Source organism: Halichoerus grypus, chromosome 9 (assembly GCF_964656455.1).
Source record: "Halichoerus grypus chromosome 9, mHalGry1.hap1.1, whole genome shotgun sequence".
In the NCBI taxonomy this organism is placed as follows: Eukaryota; Metazoa; Chordata; class Mammalia; order Carnivora; family Phocidae; genus Halichoerus; species Halichoerus grypus.
Genome location: NC_135720.1, coordinates 105,525,133 through 105,553,122, shown reverse-complemented (window position 1 = coordinate 105,553,122; position 27,990 = coordinate 105,525,133). Strand labels below are relative to the sequence as shown.

Genomic DNA, 27,990 nt, shown 5'->3' with positions numbered 1-27,990 from the left:
TCAGAGCAGGTCATGATCTCAGGGTCCTGGGATCGAGCTCCATGTTGGGCTCCCAGCTCATTGGGGACTCTGCTTGTCCCTCTGCCCCTCCCCCAACTCGTGCTCCCTCCCTCTCTTTCTCTCAAATAAATAAAATCTTTAGGGATGCCTGGGTGGCTCAGTCGGTTAAGTGTCTGCCTTTGGCTCAGGTCATGATCCCAAGGTCCTAGGACTGAGCCCTGCAACGGGCTTCCTGCTCAGCAGGGAGCCTGCTTCTCTCTCTCCCTGTGTGTGCCTTCTTTCTTTCTCAAATAAATAAATAACATCTTAAAAACAAAACAAAACAAAAACCTCTTTTAGCCAAAGAACCTCTTGGTCAAACTCTTTCACAGGCTACCAGCTGAGCTGCTGACAGACCCTGGGTGAGGGTGGGGATTGAGGGCGCAGAGTGAGCAGTGTGCAAGACTGCTGGACTAGACAATGCTATGCAGAGTCAGAAACTGAGAGCAGCAAGTGGGAATGTGACAGGCTGAGTTCTGTCACTTGCACACTCCTGGGACATATAAAGTGTTACAGCTTCCTTAACAAGTAGTGAATAATTTCATCATATATACATTCACCAAAAACTCACTTCTCTTCATTAGGAATGCTTCATTCTGACCCATTTAATTTTGGTGAAGAAAAATGGTTTGAGAGTCAGAGGTTTACTTTAAGTCACTAACAGAAGCCTGAATACTACAATCTAGGATTCTCCTGAGGAAAAAAGAATTTCGTTCTACTATCTTTCTCCCACCAATTATTCTGACTCCTACTCAGTTTCTAATTGTTACCTTTGCTTTGTCTCCAGCCCACATCTTTCTCTTATATACAATCCAAACTTTTTGTACTTTCTGACCAACTGATATTTTGCATTTTGACCAAATACCATCATATTCAAGGACATATCATACAATCCAGCCTACAACCAACTAGGCACCCCCCACCCCCCGCAATACTGCCAGTCCTTTCGTACATTTTAAAGACAAACACCTGATAAATCCTGACCATTTCATTCTCTTGCTTTCCAACAGCATCATATCCAAGTATTTGGATCTATCAAGTTGTCTAACTTAAAAAATGCCAGGAAAAGAAACCCCAGGGCCATTTCCCTTGATTCAATAAAGGGCTTTCTTGATTAGATAGTCCCACTTAAACCTGAAAAAGGGCTCATTTAGTAAAAAATGCAGGATCCAAGTAGGATTTCCTACCTAAATTTTGGAACAAACTCTGAATACCATCATTTCAAACTCAAATCAATATACAGGCAGATGAAGTTAGTGACTCTAAGATCTAATTTGTTAATATGCCTTTTGTGAGAAAAAGCACTATATCTCACTGATCTTCAAGGGATTTAGATTTTTCCTACAACTAACCTGGAATATACTAAGACATAATCACCCTGAAATGAGCGATCCAATGATTTTAACCCAATTTATTACAGCTCCATCTAGGGTAGATAAGAGAAGGGTAATAGGTCACATGAAGCATAAAAAACAAGACCACTTTATTCAGATTATTCAGGGAAGAGGACACGGATCAGCTAACATGAATATTGGGTCTATCTGCCATAAACTGAAAAGGATGCTTAATGGCAAACATCTCCAAAGATTTTCCAACTCAAGATTACCACTGCTGTCCTCCCTGCAAAAGTTGTCCTACCTGTGCTTCACTATATGAACAGGCTTATCTTATTATCCGCTTAAAATGAATATTGACCATTGTAGGCTTAGAGTCAGACCTGCAATTTGAACTTGAGTATGTTATTTAACCTCTCTGATTTTCCATTTCCTCCTCTGTGAGACGCACATCCACAGATTTTCCTATCCCTCTGTCAGTTTTAAAAAGATCAAAATCGGGGTGCCTGGGTGGCTCAGTTGGTTGGGCATCTGCCTTCGGCTCAGGTCATGATCCCAGGGTCCAGGGATCGAGCCCCATATCAGGCTCCTTGCTCAGAGGGAAGCCTGCTTCTCCCTCTCCTACTCCCCCTGCTTGTGTTCCCTCTCGCGCTGTGTCTCTGTCAAATAAATAAATAAAATCTTAAAAAAAAAAAGGATCAAAATTATTATGCAATGAGCACGGGAAACAGTTACTTACTTCTTTATCTAGTGTCCGAAACATCTGGTTGACCACACTTTCCAAAAAAAAAGTCATGGCTTCCCACTGCACGAATGAAGATGAGAAGATGGAGCAGAGGCTGCCTTCTCCAGTTCCAGCTGTAGGAGAACAGGGTTTTAAAACACAAACATAAACACACACACACACACACACACAACTGCAGGATCACAGAAGATACAGAGAGACAATGCGGACTTAGTGGGGACTTAGAGATCACGTAAGTTCACAGTTGAAGAACTAGGATAATCTAATCCCTCTCAGCCTGGGGGAAAGAAAAGAACTAAAAGTAGACGAGGGGCCTATACTGCCTCCACCTCTAACAATGAGCTGTCAGAACTCCCTCTGTGAGTCCTACCTGTAAAACGATTCTGAATATTGAATGAGAATACACACGTAAGCATCAAGAAACACAGGCAATTGATAAATATCAATTAAGCTCTCTCTTCCTCTCCTTTATAACCTGTCCATGAAAATCTAAATAATTAAGATATTTGTGACCATAAAGAATCCTTTCAAAAAAAAAAAAAAACAGAAACAAAACCTGATATAAGATAACAAAATGCTACTTCATATCCAGTAGCCTCACGACAACTCCAAGTTCTAGAGAACTGTGCCACCCTTCAAGTTCGTAAGTATCAGCAAAGCACATCAAACAGCAAGGCACAGGCAAAAAGATTTATGAATTACTTTTCTTCCTTCCATATAGTGCTCCCATTTACTAGCTTTACCTTGGTGCAACGTATGTGGGCCTCCACAAACATTCAAATTACCAGATACCATGGACCTTTAGAGTCAGTTATGAATACCCAAAACAAAATGTTAAATCCTATGAATGCCAAGTAACTAGTGTATCTGGTAACTGACCATAAATATGGAACCTTTCTAAAGGAGTGACTTATACCTTCTCCTGTTTTATTAAATCCTGTCACCCACAGCATGCATTAATTAGTAAGACAATAGACAGATGACATGGAGTACAGAGAAGTTACCTGGCTTATGCATTTGGTACAGAAGTGTTATTTTGATTTTGTACAAAGCAGCATTTCCAAAGGCTTTGAGGTGGCTGAGTGAAAGAGAAAGCCCCTGTAGTGCTCCTATAATGCCTGACCAACAAGGCATTCTTTCTAAGTTTAGGAGTGGTTCTATGCGAGAATTTGGTAGAAAAGCTTTAAAAAGTCTAGACATGCAATTTGATAAGATGGTGCCAACAGTGAAGTAATATAATCAACAATGAGCAACTGGTTCATTCTGTTAGGAAAGAAAAATGAAGGCAAGACTGACAGGGACATGATTTTACCCTAATTTAAACAGATCATTTTCGAATGCTTATTATTATTAGCATGCTGTTCTGAAGTGTGGCTTACAAGGCTTATTTCCTTTTTTTTTTTTTTTTTAAGATTTTATTTATTTATTTGAGACAGAGAGAATGAGAGAGAGAGAGAGCACATGAGAGGGGGGAGGGTTAGGGAGAAGCAGGCTCCCTGCCAAGCAGGGGAGCCCGATGTGGGACTCGATCCAGGGACTCCAGGATCATGACCTGAGCTGAAGGCAGTCGCTTAACCAACTGAGCCACCCAGGCGCCCTACAAGGCTTATTTCCTATGTATATTTGATATAATACTTCACTAATGTTTAGAAATTAAAAAAACCTTACAGTTCATGGATCCAGTATCAACAGAAGTTGACAGCTGATACTTTAGCCACTCCCCAGCCATCTGGAAGCTAGTCTTAGGATCCAAACGACATGCTAACCTCATTACCTCTCCTTGTTGGGCCCGGGAGGCTGCCAAGAGAAAGACATAAATCAGTAACTGGCAGATAAGAGGTACTTAGTTAATGTTCATTCATTTATCCATCCCAGGAGTAAAGTGTTCAAAGAAACTCTGTTCTGCAGATTTATGCTCTGAATGTAACACGTTCAATAAAGATTAACGAATTCAGAAATTTTTAAAAGTAAATTGTCTCTGGAAGCCGCCCTACCAGCTCAATCCTCTAAGAGGCAAACTAAAAGCGGTCTCCCATTTCTGTTGGAATTAATAAAAGATTAGGTTGGTGCAGATGTTAACAGTGTGGCTGCTGTGGAAAACAGCCTGGCAGTTCCTCAAAACATTAAACGTGACATTACTATATGATCGAATACAGACATATACCCAAGAGAAATAAAAACATGTCTGTCCACTCAACTTGTACATAAATGGTACAGCAGCATTATTCCTTTTTTTTTTTAAAGTAAGCTCTAGGCCCAACGAGGAGCTTGAACTCATGACTCCAAGACCAAGAGTTGTATACTCTGACTGAGCCAGCCACGCACCCCAATAGCAGCATTATTCTCAACAGCTAAGAAGTAGAAACAACTCAAATATCCAACTTATGAAATGGATGAATAAAATGTGGTACGCCCATACAATGAAATATTGGCAATAAAAAGAAACAAAGTACTGATACATGCCACAATATGGGTGAATTTTAAAGACATAACCCTAAGTGAAAGAAGGCAGTTACAAGAGACCATATATCGTATAATCTGTTTATATGAAATGTTCAGAGTAGGTGAAATGTAGAAACAGAAAGTGGATTACTGGTTTGCCTGGAGCTGGGAGGGATGAGGGGACTGGGGATGGCTGACAGGGATTCTTGGGGTCATGAAAATGTCCACAAATTGTGGCAATAGTTGCACAACTCTGAAAATAGAAAAAACCACTGAACTGTATACTATAAATGAGTGAATGTTGTGGTAAACAAATTGTATCTCATAAAGATGTTATTTAAAAAAAAAAAAAGGAAGGGGGGACCAGCCAGACTACAAAAAACCCAGAACAGAATTAGGTTATCAGAATGTGGGTTTTTCCTTTTTTAGAAGACCAGCAAGGTAAGGTAGTATTTAATCCTAGGTATAAAAAAATTCAAGTGCCTTACATATAGTTACTATGCCAAAACGCCAAAGTCCAAAGGCTGTGTATGTGCGCATGCATGTGTGTGTGTGTAATGCAACGCACAAGAGAGAATACTACACTTGGAATGAGCGCTATCCCAGTACCTGCTGCAATGTGAAACTAGAGATTAAACAGGCTGCTTGTCCAGATCTTGGGCCCTTTAATATAGAACCCTAAGGGTCAGGCACCATGATTCCTAATACTAGATGCCATTCTCAGATGACTGGCAGAAATTCCAGGCTACGATCACTTACAGTTGAAGAAAGCATTGAAGTCCTCATCACTATCAAAATCAAACCGAGAGTATTCACAGCTAGGGCTGTCTGTTTTAGAAGGAAAGCCCATCTGCAAAGAGAAAGATAATTGGGGTAGGGGAAAAAAAAAGACCTACCCAAAGAGGTTTAAACTCTAGGAGCTCAAGCACTTTTTAATTTAAGAAGAGTTAAGGGTTTGCATGAGATCTTCTATAAGCTTCTGGTCTACCCCAAGTCCACAGTCTTCTCCTAGTTCCAATAATTCCGAGAGTGGTAGATAAGAGAAAACTCATTTGATGTTCTCCTCCAGATTCCTCAGGGAGAATTAAGTTCTGGATTGTGTTTACGGTATCTGAGTATAAACCTGTCCCAAAACAAAATGCTAATACAGCATGCAATAACCAAGAAAGAATTGAGAACGATCTGTGTCCTTCAATGCTGAACCCTGGGAATAAGCATGGAACTTTGCATGTTCCACTCAAAAAGTCCTGAAGACCATGGCAGAGAATGAGAACAGGGTGCCAAGTGCTAGGTGTATTCCTTGAGGAAATAGGAGGACCCTTATATAGGTGCCATTCTCTGATTTTTACAAATCAAGATTAAGCATCTGTCAGCTACAAGAGGCCTTAGCAGATCTCAGGGAATTCACAAGCAATTCTACTGAAGTGGTGAGCAATTTGCTTCCACTTTCCGTCCTCCCTTCTCACTCACCTTCAGACCCTCACTAGACCTTCAGAAACAATCACATAGGACTTCATCTTGGAATCTTGGCTCCACCCTGCCTGCTTTTATTATTATTATTATTAGACTGAAATGCATGAGCTCCTGCACCCAAGTTCTTTTTTTTAAGATTTTATTTATTTATTTGACGGAGAGAGCAAGAGAGCACAAAGCAGAGGGAGTAGCGGAGTGAGAAGGAGAAGCAGGCTCCCCAGTGAGCAGGGAGTCCGATGTGGGGCTCGATCCCAGGACCCTGAGATCATGACCCGAGCCGAAGGTAGATGCCTAATCACCTGAGCCACCCAGGCGCCACCCTGCCTGCTTTTAAACTGGGAAAAGCATTATCCCACTGCATGGTCATGGGTCACAGCTCTTGTTCTTCTTCCTAGCACCTAGCCCAGTACTCTGTATGAAGTGCTCCAAAATATGAAAAAGTGTATATAATAACCAGTTTGGACTGCCTTCTTCTTAGTGAATAAGAGAATAATATGCCTAACGATGGGATCTTGGTGACCAAAATGGGCTGTCAGTAATGCCAATCTAAGTCTTATTATGTGTATTCACCTACATTCCATGTTTTGTTTTGTTTTAAAGATTTTTATTTATTTATTTAACAGAGATAGAGAGAGCACAAGTAGGCAGAGCGGTAGACAGAGGGAGAAGGAGAAGCAGGGTCTCCGCCGAGCAGGGAGCCCGATGCGGGCCTCGATCCCAGGACCCTGGGATCATGACCTGAGCCGAACCACCCAACCGACCGAGCCACCCAGGCACCCTGTTTTGTTTTTTAAGATTTGTTTGAGAGAGAATGAGCGAGTGAGCAGGGGAAGGGGCAGGAGAGACAGAATCCCAAGCAGACTCCCTGTTGAGCGCAGAGCCCAATGTGGAGCTCGATCCCACAACCCTAAGATCATGACCTGAGCCGAAATCGAGACGCTGAACTGACTAAGCCACCCAGGCATTCCATTCCACATTTTGATTCCCATTGCCTACCTTGACCAAGTTAGTCATAGAAGCACGAAGATATTTTGGTATTATTGCTAATAGCAAAGGGTCACGGGATAGGATCTCATGCCGGAAAAGGGCCCCCCAAGTCATTTGAGTTGAAGAGCGTAGAAACTAAAGGGGGTGGGGGGGAAAAAAAAGAAAAACCTCAGTTTAAGGATTTGGATTTTATATAACCAAGATTATTACTTAGCCCAACAATTATTAACAATATTTTTTCATGGAAATAAATCTCTATAATACTTTGAAACTGTCCATATTGTACTCTATCAGTAATGACTGCCTGTTAAGACAAACTATGGGTCAGGTTTAATTCCTGGAGTGTCAGCCAAGCCCTACCACTTTTTCTTCTTTTTTATTCTATGTAAGCTCTATGCCCAATGTGGGGCTCGAACAACCTGGAGAAAAAGAGTTGCATGCTCTACCGACTGAGCCAGCCAGGTACCCTTCTACCACTTTAAGGGCAAAAAAGGATATGGGAATCTCAGGGTGGTACTACAAGGAAAACCTTAAATGTGTGAAATTAATTTTATAACACAATCAATTAGACTTTTGCATTTAAAATGCCTTTGGTAGCAAATCACCCAAGACACACCTCACATCTGATTGAGTATCAGCAGAATATTACCTGAGGGAAAAAGCTGTTAACCTAGATGGTGCAACACCTGGCTCAGGAAGACGACTCAACAATTCTCTTAATGAAATCACACTAGAGTTATTTCCTAGGGCCTTAAGAGTCAGGATTTTAAACACTGAGCTGCTAATTATTTCAAGCCGTAGTGCTTGATTTTGGTTTACCTAACTAAAATTTTCAGACGTTGCCTACATAACGTTTACCTGACTTGGATGGGTTGTGAAAGCAAGGAAAGATTCCAGGTATTTTCCAAAGTTTGCTGGTGTTTCTACATCAGAATCCACACCCTGAGGGACAAAAAGACCACTACATCAGTGACGTTGATGGGGGGTGGAAGAGGATAGTGGGAGGAGTAGGGTAACAAACACAGCTGACTCTTGAACACGGGGGCTAAGGGTCAAAAATCCACATACAACTTTTCATTCCCCCAAAACTTAACAGCCTCCGATAGACCGGAGGCCTTACTGATAATGTAAACTGATTTAACACATAACACATACTTTGTATATATATTATATACTGTGTCCTTACAATAAAGGAAGCTAAAAAAAAAAAGTTATTAAGAAAATTCTAAGAAAGAAAATACATTTACAGAACTGCATGTATTTATCAAAAAATATGTGTCTAAGTGGACCCATGCAGTTCAAACCTGTGTCGTTCAAGGGTCAACTGTAGAGAACTTAAACCCTCACAAATTTCAGTTTTGAAAGGACTTTATACTTCCTTGTGACCTAAGGAAGGCATCAATTCAAGGGCTAAAAAGAGGAAAGGTGCTTTACCTCCTTAATCATCATCATTAAAACTCATTCTGTAGTCAAATACTAAAATGAAAAAGAGCATTCATTTCAGAAATCACAGAAAGAAAAAATCTGTATTATTTCTTCACACCTAGTCTATTCATATCTCTGTGACCAAATCTATTAAACAACCACTTGATGGTATATATCGTATGTCTGAAGCTCTATCCTCTCTAGCCATCCAAACCACCATAAAAAGGGATAACATCAGACGCAAATGTCTGTAGCAATGTCCTATCTCTCAACTTAGGAGTTATTAAATATTTCCCTCAAGACAGGTATTTCTAGGTCAATCACACTAAAGTTTTCTTTTATGATCAATAATACAATCCTTTAAATTTGGGAAAAGGGTTGTTTATTCAAACACATAATATTTCATGATCTAATAGGACTCTAAAGGGTAATGCATTCAGCAAACTGATGTTCTATAAGTACCAAAATTCACAAGAATAGTAATGTTGACTTTATGGAATAACAGATGTGGATGTTTCCTGTTAACATCAATAACTGACTTGTTAAAAGAAATTTACATCATTCAAACCCTGTTACAATAACTTAATCTATAAAATTGTATGAAATAACCTGTAGGGCAATGCTCCACAAGGCTAAAATTAATGGCATGTTCCACTCATTATACAAATATAACTTTCTAAATGCTCTGTTCAAATGGCCCTGAAACTCTCCAGAAAGTAAGTGCTCACCAGTAATGCACACAGCTGATTGCCCAGAGCACACAACACCTGACAGAGTCTCTTCAGGAAGACATAGTGTTTTTCTACCAAGCCTCCTCCATCAGCAGTCCTGTAAGATGAGAAAATAGTGTGATTAGTTGCACATCAAGAGAACCAAAAAGATTCCCACCAAATGGAGCTGTATGTGGTCTGTGCTTCAACATTCAAATTTCTGTTATTAAAATTAAAAAACCAAAAAAACTCAAACCAAACACTGAAGGATCAATATGAGGAACAGGGTTCAATGCAATCTTACCCCTCAAAGAAACACTCTAGTTCTGCACATTATATGGTCCTTAAGTATTTTGGATTAATAATGTAAACTCTAAGCATGACTGCATACAACAATGCATATACTTATAGGCATTTGTTGATACCCAGGGAGGACTTAAAGAGAGATGCGTAGGAAAGCATGTAACAATTCCTTACACCACTGACAAAATTAAAAGGGCTATAATCAAGAGAAAGAAAAGACAAGCCACAGACTGGGAGAAAATATCTGCAAAAGTCACATCTAAAAAAGGACTGTTATCCAAAATATATAAGGAACTCTTAAAACTCAACAATAAGAAAACAACCTGATTAAAACATAGGCCAAAAAGCTTAACAGACATCTCACCAAAGATAAACAGATGACAAATAAACATATGAAAAGATGCTCCACATCATATGTCATCAGGAAATTGCAAATTCAAATAAGATACCTTTCACACCTATTAGAATGGCCAGAATCCAGACCAATGACAACACCAAATGGTGGTGGAGGATGTGGAGCAACAGGAACTCTCATTCATTGCGGGTGAGAATGCAAAATGGTATAGCCACTTTGAAGACAATTTGAGTTTCTTACAAAACTAAGCATACTCTTAATAATCCAGCAATCATGCTTCTTAGTATTTACCCAAAGGAGTTGAAAATACGTTCACACAAAGACCTGCGTGTTTATAACATGTTAAATCTAGGTGTTTATTGCAGCTTTATTTATAACTGGCAAAATTTGGAGGCAACCAAGATGTCTTTTGATAGGTGAATGAATAAACCGGTACAACCAGACAATGGGATATTATTCACTGTTAACAAGGAATGAGCTATCAAGGCCATAAAAACACATGGGAAAGCTCTAAATGCATGTTACCAACTGAAAGAAGTCAATCTGAAAAGGTTATATGATTCCAACTATATGACATTCTGGAAAAGGCAAAACTATGGAGAAAGTAAAAAGATCAGATCAGTTGTTGCCAGATGCTGGGGTGGGAGAGGAGAGATGAATAGGCAGAGCAATGAGGATTTTTCGGGCAGTAAAAATACTCTGTAAGATACTGTAATGATACACGTTATTATACATTTGTTGAAACCCACAGAATGTACACCACCAAGAAGTGAACCCTAAAGTAAACTATGGACTTTGGATGATTATAATGTCAGTGTAGGTTCATCAATTGTAACAAATGTACCACTTTGGTTGGGGATGTTGTTAATGAGAGAGGCTATGCATGTGGGGGGAGCATGGGAAAGCTCTGCACCTGTGCTGAATTTTGCTGTGAACCTGAAATTGCTCTTAAAAATGTAAATCTTTAAAAAAATTTAAAAAAATAAATAAAAACATAACTTTGTGTGTCACTTCTCAAAGTCATTTAGTTCAGATGTGTAATCCCTTAGCTACTATTTTAGAATCCAAATAACTCTTCAAAAAAGGGGTGCCTGGGTGGCTCAGTCGGTTAAGTGTCTACCTTCAGCTCAGGTCATGATCTCCAGGTCCTGGGATCAAGTCCTGCATTGGGCTCCTGGCTCACGTCTGCTTCTCCCTCTGCTCCTCCCCTCTCCTACCATGCACATGCACGCTCTCTCTCTCTCATAAAAATAAATAAAATCTTTTTTTTTTTTAAGATTTTATTTATTCATTTGTCAGAGAGAGAAAGCACAAGCCAGGGGAGTGGCAGAGGCAGAAGGAGAAGACAACTCCCCGCTGAGCATGAAGCCCAATGCATGACTCGATCCCAGGCCCCTGGCATCATGACCTGAGCTGAAGGCAGATGCTTAACCGACTGAGCCACCCAGGCATCCCTAAAAAAAAAAAAAAAAAAAAAAATTATAACTTACTTGGTGGCAAAACCTGACCTGAAATGATGCAGGACTATTCACACTAGTAAGAATTAGTAATAACTAGTGTGTACAGCAGTCATATTAGCTGTGTTCCTGAGGCAGAGTATAATGTAAAAAGCATGGGCCTCGGGGTAAGAAGACCTGGGCTCTAGCCATGTTGAGGGATAATACGGCATTACAGTTTCTAATGCAGGACTTGAGTCTGATTGCCTGATTCAAATCATAGCTTTACTAACCAGTACCAGTAAGTAACACAACAGAGATGGGACACCTCAGTGTGAATGTCATGGTTTCTATGGAACTAAGAAATGGGCCTGGGGAACAGTCAACTACAGTGGCCATCCAAAAGACATGTTATGAATTTAATTAAAAGGATCCCTTAAAAACAGAGCTAGTCTGCAGAGAAAAGAAAGCCATCATAAAAGCTGTGTTGGAATGGACAGTAAGAGATTTTAAGTAATACATGTGTATCTCATATCTTTTCATTTGTCCCTGGGACTAAGAGAAGAGTATCCAAAAAAAAAAAAAAGAAGATGCTATGACAGCTTTAACTGTCTTTGTAGTACAGTTCTACCTGCCTTCCTAGTAAGAAACACATATCAGGAAATGGTCAAGTGTTTTCCAAAGCAGTTAAAAATGAAAGAAAGTGGAAGCCATTATTTTAGGACACAGAATGTGTTTGCAGGTCCCATGCATACATTTCTCATCGAACACACTGTTCCTGCTGCTTCCAAGAGCCTCAGCACTTTAGGCATTGATTACTTTGAGCAGGAGAGGAGGGAGCAGCGTCTGGAGTTCTGCAGTCAAGGCAGGCCCTGGGGCAGACTCTGGTCCAGAAGATCAGAGCATTCTCAGGCCTAGGCACCAGCGCTACTAGGAGGCTTGGGGATCATCAGAAGCAAACAGAATCAAGGAGATGAGCTGTCTGGGAAGAGTGGGGAAAACTGTGAAAGTGACTGGGTATAGAGTCAACGGCCACAACTTCTTTCCAGCATAAAGTCTTTAAAAAGGTTAAAAAGTTCCTTTAAGACTGCCTTTCAAATTAAAAACACTGTCAACTGACTGCCAATATTCAGATAGGAACTTCAGATATATTGGTATAAACTACAGAAATGACAAAGAAATCAGAAAACACATAGAAGAGTAGATACTCACTGTGCAGCAGAGAGTATATAATGCATGGCAACATCCCCAAATAAGACCATCAAGGGCTTCCGGTCTTCCAACTTGCCCTAGAATCAATTTTAGGGAAACACAGGTAATACAAACTCTGTTATTAAAAACCTCCAAATACTAACATCTTCTATACCTATATAATCAAATATACTGACTTCATAATTTCTCACAGTCCCAGGGCAAACTAAACACTGGAAAAAAGGCCAATTCTTTAAAATCAAAACTGGATTTCTATCTCTTCTATTTTTAAATGTGTTGGGCAATAACGCTGATATGAAAACAAAGTAAATTACATCTAAAGATAATATTCCTACAGAGAAAAGAGTCACAGTCCCATTTATTAGCCCAGGCCAATATAAAGCCAGTGTAGCTACCACCTAAGATTCTTTGACATAACACTGAGTTTTAAATTTTAGTATTACTTTCTTTTTTTTAAAGATTTTATTATTTATTTGACAGAGGCACAGCGAGAGAGGGAACACAAGCAAGGGGAGTGGGAGAGGGAGAAGCAGGCTTCCCGCCGAACAGGGAGCCTGATGTGGGGCTTGATCCCAGGACCCTGAGATCATGACCTGAGCCGAAGGCAGACGCTTAACGACTGAGCCACCCAGGGGCCCCAAATTTTAGTATTACTTTCATCTTGTTTCTTCAGTGTGAAGTGCCAAGATTCATAGGGATTTCAAAAATAAGGTAGTCTAACACATCTCTGTATATGCTGCCAATGGATCCCTAGAATACAGGCAAACTACAGTCCAAAGAGGTTGGAGGCAGATAATTAAATTGGTGTCAGGTAAAAATAAATCCCAAACTTTCCAATGTCTTTCTGCCACAACGTACAATTAGACACACATACACACCCTGTAGAGACTCTGAGGATAAAAGTCAGTTTGAAGTGGTAACTTACTTTTCTGCTGACTGCAATGAGAAGACACTCAGCTGCTCCCAACTGAAGTTCCTGTTCATTCAGAAGCAGGCAGAGCATCTCTAAAAGCTTACAGTTTTCAGCAGTGATATGACTCATGGACACCCAGTCAATGTAGCCTGCTAGAGTATTCAGCGCTGCGACTCCTACTCGACAGTTTGCTTGGGCCTGCGTGAAAAGAAATAACTTTTAATCATTAAGTCCTCACTAACAGACAAAGAGGCTGTGGTTATACCTTAGCTCCTCCTATTCTCTAATTCTAAAAAGAAAACAATTTTTTTTAAAAAAACGTACTCATGTAACAGCCAGACAGAGCACTCAAAGGTCTTCTTTTGATGCACAACTTCTCAAACAACAGCATTCTCAGTGTCTGTCAATGAGATCATACTGGCGCATGTAGCCATTTCATCTCCTCTGATAAATTGGAAATACGGCAATTCTAACTCCCTTCTACCATTGCTCAGTGATCATCTAAACCAAGGCTGAGGTTACCCTCCACTAGGTATATGCATCTCTGTACCTGAAAGCCTCAAAGAAGTCTCCTTCCAACTCCACAAGAGCTCTTACCTTTGACTCCTGAGAATTATCTGTCTTCTGAAAGAAAAGAAGTATAAGGATCCAATGTTTTTAATGAGCAAAAGGCTATGTAAGTAACTTTCCACCCACTTAATAAAGTCCCTTGAATAATGATTTTAAATACAGACTCCACTTTTAACCTTGGAAAAGAATACAAGTGCATTAAGAAAATTTAGCTACTATTTCCCCTAAGGAAAGGTTATTTGAATTTTAGCAATATGACAGAAAGTTAGTATCTAAAGAGCTTACACAAATTTGTTACAACATTAAGTCCACAAAGACAGTTTCAAAGCACACTGTTTAGAAATAAATACAACAGATGAATAAATAAGGCTCCACACTGCTAGGGATCAAAGAAATATAACTCAAAACAAAGTATGAGCATTTTTTCATATTCAAATAAAGACAAGTTATAACTAGCAAAAGAATACTGAAATGATGTAATATAAATGGAAAAAAGCGAGACAAAGTTGAATGAACGTAATTTATGACCATGTATGTATGGACATAACACAGGAAAATCACACACACAAAAATATCACATGCTGAATAGATAAAAATAATGTCCATTCAGTAAATGTACAATTATAACTGATTTCTACCCTTATACTTCAAATTCCATAAATATTACAAAATGCTTATAATTTACACGTACAAAACTATTATTTTCCAAAAAACTTCTGAAATTAAAATGAAGAATAACTCCTGAAGACAGGTAAAGGGGAACAGAAGCAGGAATAACAACTTTTGAAGCACCTGAAAAACTCACTGCCATTAGGACTATAAAGGATTTGTTCTACAATTCCTCTTTTCAACTTTTAAAAAATACGTTTGTTAATAAAGGACAAGTATTAAGTCTTCATCATCAGTGACGGAATAGAGGTGTTAATGGGCAGAGAGGAGAACCCTCTCACACCAGCATCTACTGATGCTGTCCAAGAAGGAAAAGGAATCCAAGTGACAAGAGCCAAGTCCAGTCTTTCCTCTCCAACAATTTTTCAGTCCCACTCCGATCCTGTAGGTCCCCTTGGACCAGGGCCCAGGTCACTGGACAGGGACAGCGAGCCTACTCATCCTGTCGCGTTTACCATTCAACCTACTCCCCCCCCCCCCCAACTGGGAAGGTGAAGGGATGGAAGGCGAGAAGGGGAAGGGAAGGGAGTAAGAAGCTGAGATGGAAAGAGAGAAGGGAGGAAAGGAGAGAAGGAATGGAAGAAGGGATGCAACTTCTCAAGCAAAAGACGTTGTTCCAGGTACACAAGACAGCTCCTGGTGTGCTCTGGTCTTGGACACAAGAGGTAGTCTGGTTTAACAGATGAAGGGAACTGAAACTGAGGCTAAAGAAAAACACTGCAGCGGATGTGTTTCTAACATCTCAGACCATCACTCATCAGCCCTGCGCAGGCATGCTGGCTAGACTGCTGGGGCATCTAAGGAGTCATAATTTGTCCCCCTTCTCCCACAGATAAAATCTCCTAGGTGAAAAGGAAAAAAAATACCTCCTTCACCCTCAATACACCTAAGTTTTTAAGTGCAAGTATTTTCCTGACATTTTCTTTTGAAAAATCTTGGGGAGATATTCTAGGGGAAACAGGCCATTATAGAATGGGACTTTAAGTTCACCACCACCATTTACTAGGGCATCTTCAATAATTATTCTCTGGACCTTGTTTTCTTCATCCATAAAATGGAGACTATACTTTCTGACTCTTAGGGTTGTTCTGAAGATTAAGTAACACACAAAGTGCAAACAAGTATATGGCAATATATTAGGTACTTACTCTGAGTTCTCCCCACCCCAACAGCTCAAAGTACCTTCCCATCATTTGTGTTAGTATCTAATACTTCTCTAAAAATTGCCAGGGGCCTGGGGCGCCTGGGTGGCTCAGTCGGTTAAGCATCAGCCTTCGGCTCAGGTCATGATCCCAGGGTACTGGGATTGAGCTCCACATCGGGCTCTCTGCTTAGCAGGGAGCCTGCTTCTCCCTCTCCCTGCCACTCTGCCTACTTGTGATCCCTTTCTCTCTGTCAAATAAATAAAATCTTAAAAAAAAAAAAATTGCCAGGGGTGTAAAAAATAACTAATTTTAATTAATCCTATTTTGTGAATAAGCACATATAAGAATTCTAGATCAGGGTTTTTCTTTTCCTTTTATTTTTTAGGTGGGGTAAGAGGGGCAGAGGGATAGGGAGACAGAGAATCCTAAGCAGGCTCCACGTTCAGTGAGGCGCCCAACGTGGGGCTCAATCTCCTGACCCTGAGATCATGACCTAAGTTGAAATCAAGAGTTGGATGGCTTAACCGACTGAGCCACCCAGGCATCCTTAGATCAGGGTTTTTCAACCTCAATACTATTGGCATTTGGGTTGGATAATTCTTTATTGTAGACGAACCATTATGTGTGTTACAGAATGTTTAGCAGTATGCCTGGCCTCTACCCACTAGATGCCAGCAGCAACCCCCCAGCTGTGATAACATGTGGGACAAAACTATCCCTTGCTGAGAACTACTGTACTAGATTAATTTTCACATGGCTTTCTTCTGAAAGCTCTCTGTTAAAAATGACAATGGTTGGAAACACAGTATCTGGCTTGCCCTCTTCTGCAGAATACCTTCCCAGAAAGAATAAAATACAGGTATTTCCCACTTTTTGTAAGTTTGTGTTATGAAACTTTGATTTTTCACAAGACCCACATTAGTAGCTGTTTTCTTTAACTGAAAGAAATCCGAGGAGGATTTTCTGCTTTTACTTTAAAGAAAGGCAAAAAGCGAAAATAGCTTTCAATATTTGTTTTACAGCAAGACCTTACAGAGGTACCACTAAGTTCCTTTCCCAGGAACTACACTCAGCATCTCCGCATGGAGCTGCCATAGCTTTGAACTGTGTCTGGGAGCATCTGCGCTTTATCTTGACTTATTTTGTGTGCCTGTTAGCAAGATGTGTCCCTAATGTGTCATAAAAGCTAAGGAGAGGTTATTTTTTGGATGTGGGAATGTTCAGAAATTATTCCATATAAATTAATGGTAATTTCTTCTTCATTCTATGCTATTTGGGCTTACAAAAGATTTCAAGGGAACGCTCTTCTTTCAGGTAGCAGGGGAAATCTGGACCAAGAATCATGTGGTCAAGATAAATAAAACCTGGCAATTTCCTGCAAAAGGGACCAGGACTAAATATGGCATCAAAATTTAACAGGGATGCTACCCTGACCTACCGGAAATCCGGGTTTTAAATACTTTAAACATTAAGAATTAACAATTTTTATACTGTTTTAAGAAGTTTCTTACTATAAAGGATTATTTTTTTAACATGGGAACTCACTGACCTGAGTTTCTTGGAAAATTAGTTCCAGTTCTTCCTGTCATCTGTTTCTCTTTTGCTTATAAAATGGTTTCCTTTTGCTGAACTAGACATCCTAATTCCTTGCTGACAGATTATTTTAACTTCAAAAAAACAAACAACAAAACCACTCATATTAGAAAATAGAACTTTTGGGAGGTGGGGTAGCCCTTACCACTTGTCGGTACTTGTTTACATTTTCTTGAAGCGTGTTAAGTAGAAAACTGAAGATCTTTTCCATGTTCTGGGTTAATGTTTGCTGGATATCCCTTCTTCTTTGAGGGGGTAGTGTCTGAAAGGTCACTACATCCTCTGCCAGTCGTAAAAGGATAAACATCACTAATTCTGTCTGTGTTTCCTGTATCAATAGAAATAAGCTAATTAAACTGAAACTTCTTTTTCACTATAGGTATGCCCAAAAGCTCTTTTCTGTTGACAAAACAAACTCCAGAACAGCCCCCCAAAATAAACGGAACTAATATAGTTATATTTCATACCCCTTGTTTGGAAAGGGTGTCCAGTTCTATTAGCATATCAGGCCAGTGCTGTGGCCACTCCCGCTTGATCATTTCTACTACAATTCGAGACAAAACATCTTTAATATGGTTCTCTTCTTCCAAAATATTCAGTGTTCCCTGAAAAAGAATAAGAGATAGTAAGAGGTTTGCAAGACTGAATTTAAGAAACCTAAAAAACCCAAAACCCTGCACTGTGAAAGTGTACACAACTCCTCAGCAGGCTTGCTTTTAAACTAAACGGGGTAAACAAACCTGCTCTCCAGGTCTGAGTCACTTGTCCTGTATTCTCACTAACCATTTTCCTCACTTAAAGCTTAAGTAAGGGTGGCATCAGCTAATAAAGTGACTGTCACACAGAGCAAGGAAGACATCGTTTTCCTTTACAAACTGAAGAGACTCTCATACTATTTCATTTTGTAAGAGCGCCAAAGTAGAAGAGTACAGAAAGAAGGAGGACAATAAGAAGCTGATAAAATAAGAGAGTTTGGGAAGCAAAACTAAATATTTTACTGATAGTTCTAGCATTATAAGACCAAAAAAACTATTCCTGGGACTTTGTTCTTCTGGAGTTTGATAGCGAGATTAATGAATTAGGATTTCTATCAAGTTTCCCAAGAACCAGCAAAATACAAATCCTAAATTGATAAATAGTTTTGAAGGGGATTTTTTTCTATTAAAGTCACTCAACTTTGGAGAGGAAAAGGTGGGAATTCAACTTTTCATGCCATTTGTAAAAAAAAGAAAAAAGGCTGTGGATTTTAGGCATGTTTAAAGTCATATCCTAATTCCTGATACTAATTCATACTGCATATTTTGTATTGTTAAAATCATACAGTAATTCGGTTTGGAATAAAAGGAAACAAACAGCAAAGTGCAATCTAATTTAGATCTAATAATCTTGTTCATTTGCTGAAAATGTTTCATCTTCTCTGCCCTGTTGAGCATGCTGTTTGACCTATGTAGACCTAGTTTTTACATAAATGCTAAAGAAGTCACCCTTAGTCTAAACTACCTCTGAAACACAAGTGTTCCAACCAATCATTCCTTACATTTGCAATCAGCTCCATGACACTGTTCTTCAGATAGACCTTCTCCAATCGAGACATGCTGTTCCACCGAAACCTGGCCACCAAAATGTGTAAGGTCAAGAGAACCACATTAGAAGTCTTCATAAGAGACTAGCTTTGATTCTGTGTTATATTATGCTAGTGATTTCACCAAGAAATTATACTTTTGATTTTGTACCCTTCAAAGAATGGACAAGAACACTCTATATTCAACTAAAATGCTGACAACAGAAAAATTCTTGGGAAAAAGTTCTATATAGGAAGTGGTCCACTATTTGAAATTCACACAGGATTTGTGCACAGATTAGCTTTTCCTCTTGATTTTACTGATAGGTCAAAAGCAAATATACACCTGGGACAACTGCAACAAATGTAGTTGCTTTTCAGAAAATGCAACGGTGATACCACTAATTCCTCTTTTTCTGGTGCTGGCTTATGAATAACACAAAACACAAAAACTATGGCTAAGTCTTAAAAGCTGATTCTTCTGATAGATGCTAGGGATAGGAGACTCAAGTTAGGAAGGGTTTTCAGTTTTTCTCATATAATCCTGCTTCAGATTTGCCATTCAGAGAAAGAACACACTCAAACTTAAAAAAAAGAATTAAAAGTACCATGCCTAACCAGAGATTTATTACCTATACACTGTATTATTCTAAAAAGACTGAGATCTGCTGGCATATAGTAGCAGCTCAATAAATACTGACTGAACCACTATCAGATAATATATGTAGAATGCTTTGACTGTACCATGTATTTTACATGGATGAAAAAACTGAAAAAGAGGAAGGTTAAGTCTTAAATAAGAGTACTCTTGAGGCTGTGATAATCTCTTGGGGATCACTCCTTTCTTCTTGGAGATTGTTCTTTTCTACTCACCTAAAGATTATCTCTATGAGTTATATAAGAAATAAAGATTTGCTCTCTCACAGACTTCAGTGGTACTGTCCAAAAGCTCCTTACTTGACAACGTGTTCCAGGATTTGAAGGCCAAAATGTCTGACGATGGCAACTTGTGTTTTCTCAGCCAACCTCAAGCCACAGGGGACACAGATAGGGCACTTTTCTTTAAACTCTTCACAAAACTGAAACAAAAAAAGTATTTCCCTTAGGAGGCAAGAGAGAGTGGGGATTAAAAAATTAAAAAACTGCATCTTACGGAACTCCAACCTGAGCTACATTTTTAAACTGCAGAATCTAGACCAATAGTATATGAGTAAAGAACTGATAAACATTCCTTTCACTTTGATAGTTATAAATTTTCCATGCTATGGCCAAATAATGTTGAAAAAAGTCTGACCTAAAGGAGTAAAAAATCATTTGTTAGAGATATACCCCTGAAGTATATAGGGATGAAATGACAATTTCTAGCATTTGCTTTAAAAAAAGTTAGGTGGGGGGAAGGAATAAAGCAAATGTGGCAAAATCTTTATAACTCCTGAATTTAGGTGAGGGGTATATACAAGATCATTGTAGTATTATTCCCTTTACTTTTGCGTATATTTTTAATATTTTATAGCAAAAAACCAAACTAATAGAACCCAACTGTTTCTCATTCCAAATCCTGTGGCAGACATCTGTATGTTTTTAAAAGTAAAGTTTTCCCTAAATGATGTTCACTCTATAAAGTTACATCATTTAAAACATACACAGCACTTAACTGAATAAAAACTTAAAAAAATATATATGCACAAGTGTTTTTCCTAATGGTCATCTCTCACATCCTACACACATAGTTTGATGTGGGAATAAGTTCACATTTTATTAGCATCCCAATTTGTATTAGCATTCCCAAACTGCAACACAAGAGTCAGTCCCAGGAGCTGAGCATCCGGATTCAAGAAAACTACTTTCAGGAAACCAAAGTGCCCTTGTTAAAATGCAAAGTAAGTGGTAGAAGTTCATCTTTGCGCAAAATAGCCTGAGAATAGAACACAGTAAAAGAACATGGGGGGAGGGTGTGTGAGAATTAGCCCAGAAATAACCCAAGACACAGAGAGGATTAGTGAGAGGTGTAAGAATGTAAATAAAGTGGCATTAGGGGGCTGGAGCTCGACTAGGACGGGTCAGGAGGGTGCAAGGAAACGTTTAATGCAGGGGAGACTGTCAAGAATGTAGCTGGTGTTGGGGACGTGATGGGCACGTGCGCCACGGGAAGCCTAGGGGATGTGGGGCTTGGGGTAATAAAATAGAAGCATCCGGCTCTGGTGCGGGCAAGACTGAACAGAAGTGGGGAAAGGAGAGGAGAGGGCAGTGGGAAGTGGTAATGAGATGAGAAGCAGCAAGGAACCGGAGGGTCCCGAGAGAAGGGGAGGCGCGGTTAGCAGAGAAAGCCCGGAGTGAGAAGAGGCGCGGAGGGCGGGGAGGGGAAAGGCTAAGGCCCCCCGGGGTTGCGGTAGGAGGTCCAAGGGCTGCGTGGGCGGGAAACCAGCAGGGCTTTGGGCTGCGGGGGGACCGCTGGGGTTGGGGGAGGGTCTTGGGGCAGGCCCGGGGCGCCAGACCCCGTCTACCTTGAGGGCTTCCAGCCGGTAGCGCTGGGTGGAGCTGGGGTCCATCATGACCGTCACCGCTTTCACCAGCTGCTCACACAACGCGTTCACTTGATCCATCGCCATGGCCAGTGCCACGCGCCGCGAGCGCGGACCACGGTCGTGTCGTGAGCACGAGGTACCGACCGCTCCCCTCGCGGGACCACACGCTGGTACCGGGCCGCGGCTGGCTGGGGGGTGGGGAGCGGGAGGAGGAGCGTGAGCTGCAGAAGCTCCAGCCTGGAAGAATCGGGGGTTGCGCACGCGCCCGACTCGCCACTGCGCACGCGCCCGCGGAAGTGGCGGCTCCGGGGTGACGGTTTCTTCTCAGTGGGCGGAGCGGAGGACGGAAGGGCAGCAGTGCGCAGGCGCGTCAACGGCTTTTTGTGCTGCGCGCGCTGTCTAATCTACGTTCTGAGGGCTGGCCGCTGAGCGCGCAAAGCCTCTCTAGACCGGTGGGGTAGGGCGGACGGCTCCCCAGTCAAGGGTCGTCCGTGACCTCTGGTCCGTTTCTCCGGCAGCACGGGGAATAAAGCTCTCGAAACCGACTGGTCCTGTCCCGGAAAGGGGGCAGATATTCAGGACCCCTTCATCTTCCAGTGGACAGCGAGCCCGGCATCTTTGGCGTCCGTGGTTGGCAGTTTTTCCAGGTGCTTGCTACATTGGTAAGAGGATTTAGAACCGTTCGGTATCGCTGTTTTCAGACTTTTAATATTTTGGCTATTGGTTTTATGCTATAGCAGTGGCTGGTGGTGACGTTGGACCCAAATTCGGTGAAACAAACGCATGCTCACTGAGACGTAAGGCCCCGGTATGGTCCCCTAAGAGGAATTTTCTTGTGGGAAAACGGCATTTTCGCTAGGTGAATAATTACAATTATTGAAGGCTTGTGCAGTTTGGATCATTTGAAGTGCTACATGTAAGACTTCAAAACAGTGTAATCCTTATTCGGGAAGGGGGGTTTTTGGCAGCGAGTGTATTTCATTATTCCATTTTTAAAAAGCTCTTGCTTTCTCCAGCATAATACATAAATTGAACACTTCAGCAGCTTCATTATCTGTTGAAGTTTGCATATTGGGTTTTGTGTTTGTTTACTCAGTAAAATGTTTGCTGGACTTAAATCACTACTTCCTATTCAAACTACATTTCTGCTATTTGCATCTAGCATGGTACTTCCGTGGTGGGGGTGGGGGTGGATGTGGGTGTATGTGTATGTGTGTGAGAAAATGTGTTTACTGTTTTTATTCTGGCATTATCTGTTCCAGTGCAACACAAAAACCACTTCCTTTCAAGCAAGGTGATTTCTGACATGTTATGGTTTTAACTTACAAATGTTTAAAGTTACACATTCTTCCAGTTTTCAGTGAGTGAAATTTATAAGGAATTAATGCCTTGATTACTCAGATTTTTTATTCATTGTTTTCTTTCCAGTAATCTTCTGTCATTCTTAGTTGCCTGCCACTTTTCTCAAGGTGAATGTTAATTGTTGACCTTTTTAAATACAGTCCAGTGCTTACTCAACTGTATAACCTATGTTTCTCATATTTAAATCATGAATTACTGGTGTTTCCATAAGTATCTTATTTACTTTAGGTCAGTTGTTTCCAATCTCTGCTACATACTAGAACTGCCTGGAGAGCTTTTAAAAATCACAATGCCCAGGTCACACCCTGTTTTGTGCTCTCTTGGTCTATTAGTAATAATGCTTTAAAATAATAAATTTAAATAAAATAATATTTAAGTAGCATTGATATTTTGGTTCTACCACCAGACATCCTAATTTAATTGGTATGGATGTGTTTTGTGCTATCTCAGCCTAGCGATCGTAATGCTAGGGTTAGAAATGTTTGGGGGCACTCACCTGGGCTCCAGTGAGCTTCCCACAGACATCTCTTTCCAAACCAGTGTTCTTATGGTTCTTAGTATGATTGCAGGACACCCTTTAGCAGTGACTCGCAGGAAACTTTGAAAGAAAAAAAAAGTTTATTCCTTACAAGCCCTGGAGCTCACAAGACAAACCAGTTGGGCACACAGCACAGTTACAGGTAGAGAGGAAGCAAGCTAGAACAGGCCCGGGGTTCTGCTTTTACTGGGATTGAGGGTGGCGATCAAGAGTTTCATCAGTGAATTTAAAAAAGAAGAGCAGGAGGGGCAGCCTGGGTGGCTCAGTCGGTTAAGTGTCTGCTTTGACTTAGGTCATGATCTCGGGATCCTGGGATTGAGCCCTGTGGGGGGCTCCCTGATCAGTTGGGAGTCTGCTTCTCCCTCTCTTCTCCCCGTCCGCCCCGCCCCCCGTCCCCTCTCTCAATCAAATAAAATCGTAAAAAAAAAAAAAAAAAAAGGTGGGAATTTAAAGTATAGGAAGAGAGAAAATGGAAAACAAAAAACCAAGCACCCAAAAAATGGCCAGTTAATTGAAATCAACCAAGAACTCTAAAACAAAGGAGTCTTAGCTGGGGGAGGTGGTCTGGCACTTTATCTAGTCATTTGGCTGCCTATGTGTTTATTCAAGATAGTTATCTTGGAGCAGATGCCTCAGCAATCCAAGCTTAAATCAGGCATCTCCCTTATGAAAAAGGGGTGGGGGAGAACAACTGTCAGGGTTTACATAATAATCTACCCTGTGATGCCAGAGTCAATGATGAGGACATTAACTACCTGGATAGCTGGTATGTTAAAAGTTATATAAATAATTATACAGGCCATAGTTTGAAATCCAGTCTCTAGCTATTGTCCCAAACTTGAAAGGGTCCAGCCATGAAAATAGGTCAGTGATCCTGACTATTTAGCTAGCCCTGGAAATCTGTTCAAGGATTTGGGTAATATTGTGAAATATTTTAACATCTTCAGCCATATGGTATAAGTAGGTTTGAGCCTGTCCTGAGTTGCTAGATTGTTTCATATTCAATGGAACCAGTTTCTTAGTCCTGAGAATAATTAAAAGGTTGTGTCTCATTTCAGAAGGTGGTCATGCAGGTGGGTTCCCCAAGTTAAGCCTGTTTAAAAAAAAAACAAACACTGAATAAATGTAAAGATCTTACTGGCTTTATTCAAAGATTATGAATTGGGCAGCATCCCATCTAACAAACTCCCAAGAGCTGTACAAAATGAAAGACTTTTAGAGGCAGAAGGGGGCATGACAAGAAAGTTACTGTCAAAGAGTGGATTGTTTCAAGCAAGGCCACCTTTCTTTGGGGGAAGGCAGGGCACTAATGCTGACCAGGAAATTCCAGACTGACAGGTTAAGATTACAGACTGGGAGGGGCTAAAACTGAGATTAGGTATTCAGTCTTGGTTTGGTGACATGGGCTTAGTATAAGTGACTCCATTTTGGGCCTGCTGTCTCTTTTTTAACAGGCCTACATGGTGGAAGTATTTGCTTCAGGCATTTAATAAGAGGTATGTCTATGGAAACAAAAATAAAAACAAAGGTTAATGTTTGGAGGAGATTATAATCCCAGTTTCTGAGTTCTGAAGGCAGCCAGTTGAGAAGATTTCTAGATGTCAGGTTCAAAGCATCTTCAGATGGAAATGAGGGCAGACAGTGGCAATCTTAGATTTTCCTGGTTTGCAGTTTGAATGTCTCTGGCGATCTTTTCTGAGTGGCCCACACAGTAACAGGCACAAAAATTGTCTATACACGAACTATTGTGGTGATTTCTCTTAAGTTTATATCAAGTCCCATTTCAGCTTGCATGGCTTTGGGAAAGGGCAATTTTAGTTCTCAGTGTTTCCAAGTCAGAAGGGTGGGATAACACTTGGAAATGTTAGTTTGGAGAGTTGTAGCCAAATATTGGAGGAAACTAGAAGAATTCAGGATCTAGTTCAGTTTAGAGGTGGAAAACAAAACCTCAAAGACAAATAACAGCGACAGAATCTGATATCCACAAAGGTATATTACTAAAACATTCTTTGTCTCACCATCACCCCCATTTCTATCAGAGATAGTCGAAGTAAGGCTAATTTGTAAAATAAGTTTAATCTCATTAAATTTGGCTGATTATTTACATAATTGCAGTAAGAATTTACATCATTGCAGCAAGAATTGACCATATAGACTTTTAAGTCTGCTTTGCTGGAACTTTTCATAAGGAATCTCAGACTGAATTTATAAAAGCCTCTCAAGGCCAGGAAGCCAATCCAGAAACCTGCCAGTAGGTCTTGCCTGCAATACCTATAAATTTAGGTGAATTCCTCTCTTCTTGAGGTTCCTAAAACACCCTGAGGTTCCTGGGCTTGCCAGGAAGTGACCTTCCTTAGGAAGGCTATTGGGAACTCTGTAAGCAAGGTAGCAGGCTGATTTTTCAAGGGGCTTTATTGGCTCCATAAAGTCAACCTTAGTTCCTTAACTATTATATCTATGTATGTCTTTCTCAAATATGACATTCCACTGAAAGTCTGGGTAATATAACCAATGTTTCCCTTTGTGTCCGGTTACAAGATGAACAGATTATGCAGATAATTATATTCCCACGAAAATAAGAATATTCACTGACATTTTTTAGTTCTGGAGGGATCAGGTAGGGAGAAAAAGTAATTGTTTCATCTGTGTTCTCAAAAGTATACTTTACCAAATTGCTATAAGTCAGAGGTAGCTTAAGAAAAGAGGTTTTTTAAAACGAAAAAAACATTAAAGAACCAACAATGTTTCATACAAAAAGTCATAAAAATTATAATCATCCTCATCAGTTCATTCAGTCCCATGGAATTCTTGTTGATTTTTTGTTAAGTTTTATGAAACCATCAGTTTCTCTATTAGTGTCCTGTCAGTTCTTACCCAGTTCAGTGGTATGATCTAAAAGTTATCAGAACCTGTATTCTAGAGTACTTATCAGTGTCCTTTACATGAATTTCTGAAGATGAAACACATTTGCAAACAACTCTAAATGACAAAAGACTTAAAAATGTCCATAGTTAAAGATCTGAGAGTTCATTATAATGCATTTGGCAAGGAAATTTGGTATTTCTGTGACACATAACATTTTTTAGAGAGGGGGAGGGGCAGAGGGAGAGAGAGAATTCCCAAGCAGACTCCACGCCCAGAGCCCAACATGGGGCCAGTCTCACAACCCTGAGATCATGACCCGAGCTGAAACCAAGAGTCACTTAACCGACTGAGCCCTGGCACCCCAAGTGACACATAACATTTTAAAATGATAACTTTTCAAAAGATAATTGGAATTAAGATTGATAATATATCAGAATTTTAGGAATTTCATATAGTTTCTTGAACACTTATATTTCCATACAAGGATATGCATAAAGAAGGTTTAGCATTATTTCATATTTGACACTGCTTCCCACATAATTTAACATACCATACAGGTTAACCCCACTATCTGAAAGTAGAGCGTTCCTTTTTTTTTTTTTTTTTTAAGATTTTATTTATTTATTTGAGGGAGAGAGACAGAGATAGCAAGAGAGAGCACAAGCAGGGAGGAGAGGGATAAGCAGGCTCCCCGCTGAGCAGGGAGCCCCATTCAGGGCTCTATCCCAGGACCTTGGGATCATGACCTGAGGCAGATGCTTAACCGACTGAGCCACCCAGGCACCCCATAGACCAAAGTGGTGTAAAGCAAAAAAAGCAGTTACCATTTGTTTATATGGAAAAGTTTTTGAGCATTCTCAGACCTAAAAAATAACCTCTCTTAAACTTTTCTGATACCTTAGGACACATTTTGCCATCGGATCCACAAAATAAATGAAGAGAAAGCTCATATGCTCACATAGTCCACAAAGCTATGGCTGTTTGGTATTGAGATGCTGAGTGTAGTTTCTGGTGAAGGTTGTCAAAAATAACAAAAAGGTTGAAACCCCTTGATTAAATAGGATCACAGGTCATTGTGAAACAATACTTAGTTGTCCATTTAATCAAAGTGAGAAAGACTTTGCAAGCAAATACGGCAAGTTACATAGTTGTAAAAAAAACAAACAAAAAAACTTTAGCTCTTTTTTTTTTTTTTTTTTTTTTTTTATTTTTTATTTTTTTAAAGATTTTATTTATTTATTTGACAGAGAGAGAGACAGCGAGAGAGGGAACACAAGCAGGGGGAGTGGGAGAGGGAAAAGCAGGCTTCCCGCGGAGCAGGGAGCCCGATGCGGGGCTCGATCCCAGGACCCTGGGATCATGACCTGAGCCGAAGGCAGACGCTTAACGACTGAGCCACCCAGGCGCCCCCAAAAAACTTTAGCTCTTAATAGAGAAGACTCTGTTTTCTATAATGAATGACTTGATAAAGATAACATGAAGCACAGGAAATTTTGACGAAACAGAATCTTTTGTTTTCTAGGCAGATTACTTAAAAAGGTAAAGAAAAATTTATCAGGAGCAGACCAGTAGTTCAAGAAAACACCCTTCGTAGCAAATGAAGGAAAATTAAATTTTTGTTTACACAAGTACATTATTGATATTAAAGCTTATTTTTTTAATAAGATTTTTATTTATTTGTCAGAGAGAGAGCACACAAGCAGGGGGAGCGGCAGGCAGAGGGAGAGGGAGAAGCAGGCTCCTCACTGAGCAAGGAGCCAGATGTGGGACTCGATCCCAGGACCCTGG

General features: G+C 40.3%; 2 protein-coding genes across 4 annotated transcripts in view; one reads left to right on the top strand and one right to left on the bottom strand.

The window, feature by feature from the left end:
• XPO5 (exportin 5) overlaps positions 1-21,701 on the bottom strand; it is a 51,498-nt gene extending 29,797 nt beyond the window's left edge. The window contains exons 1-14 of one of the 2 annotated variants that reach the window (XM_036123976.2): positions 21,417-21,701; positions 19,870-19,991; positions 18,889-18,961; positions 17,819-17,956; positions 17,497-17,679; positions 13,972-13,998; positions 13,387-13,572; positions 12,462-12,538; positions 9,174-9,273; positions 7,879-7,962; positions 7,030-7,155; positions 5,320-5,410; positions 3,787-3,915; positions 2,113-2,231 (exon numbers count right to left, since the gene is read on the bottom strand). In XM_036123976.2, coding sequence (XP_035979869.2) covers positions 2,113-2,231; positions 3,787-3,915; positions 5,320-5,410; positions 7,030-7,155; positions 7,879-7,962; positions 9,174-9,273; positions 12,462-12,538; positions 13,387-13,572; positions 13,972-13,998; positions 17,497-17,679; positions 17,819-17,956; positions 18,889-18,961; positions 19,870-19,991; positions 21,417-21,521 — 1,560 coding nt within the window. In that variant the 5' untranslated portion in view covers positions 21,522-21,701. The remainder of the gene's footprint in view (positions 1-2,112; positions 2,232-3,786; positions 3,916-5,319; positions 5,411-7,029; positions 7,156-7,878; positions 7,963-9,173; positions 9,274-12,461; positions 12,539-13,386; positions 13,573-13,971; positions 13,999-17,496; positions 17,680-17,818; positions 17,957-18,888; positions 18,962-19,869; positions 19,992-21,416) is intronic. The other variant, XM_036123977.2, reaches the window with a different exon arrangement.
• Positions 21,702-21,793: 92 nt separating this feature from the next.
• POLH (DNA polymerase eta) overlaps positions 21,794-27,990 on the top strand; it is a 36,040-nt gene continuing 29,843 nt past the window's right edge. Inside the window, exon 1 of one of the 2 annotated variants that reach the window (XM_036123980.2) lies at positions 21,794-22,099. The gene's annotated coding sequence lies outside the window, so the exon portion shown is untranslated. The remainder of the gene's footprint in view (positions 22,100-27,990) is intronic. The other variant, XM_036123979.2, reaches the window with a different exon arrangement.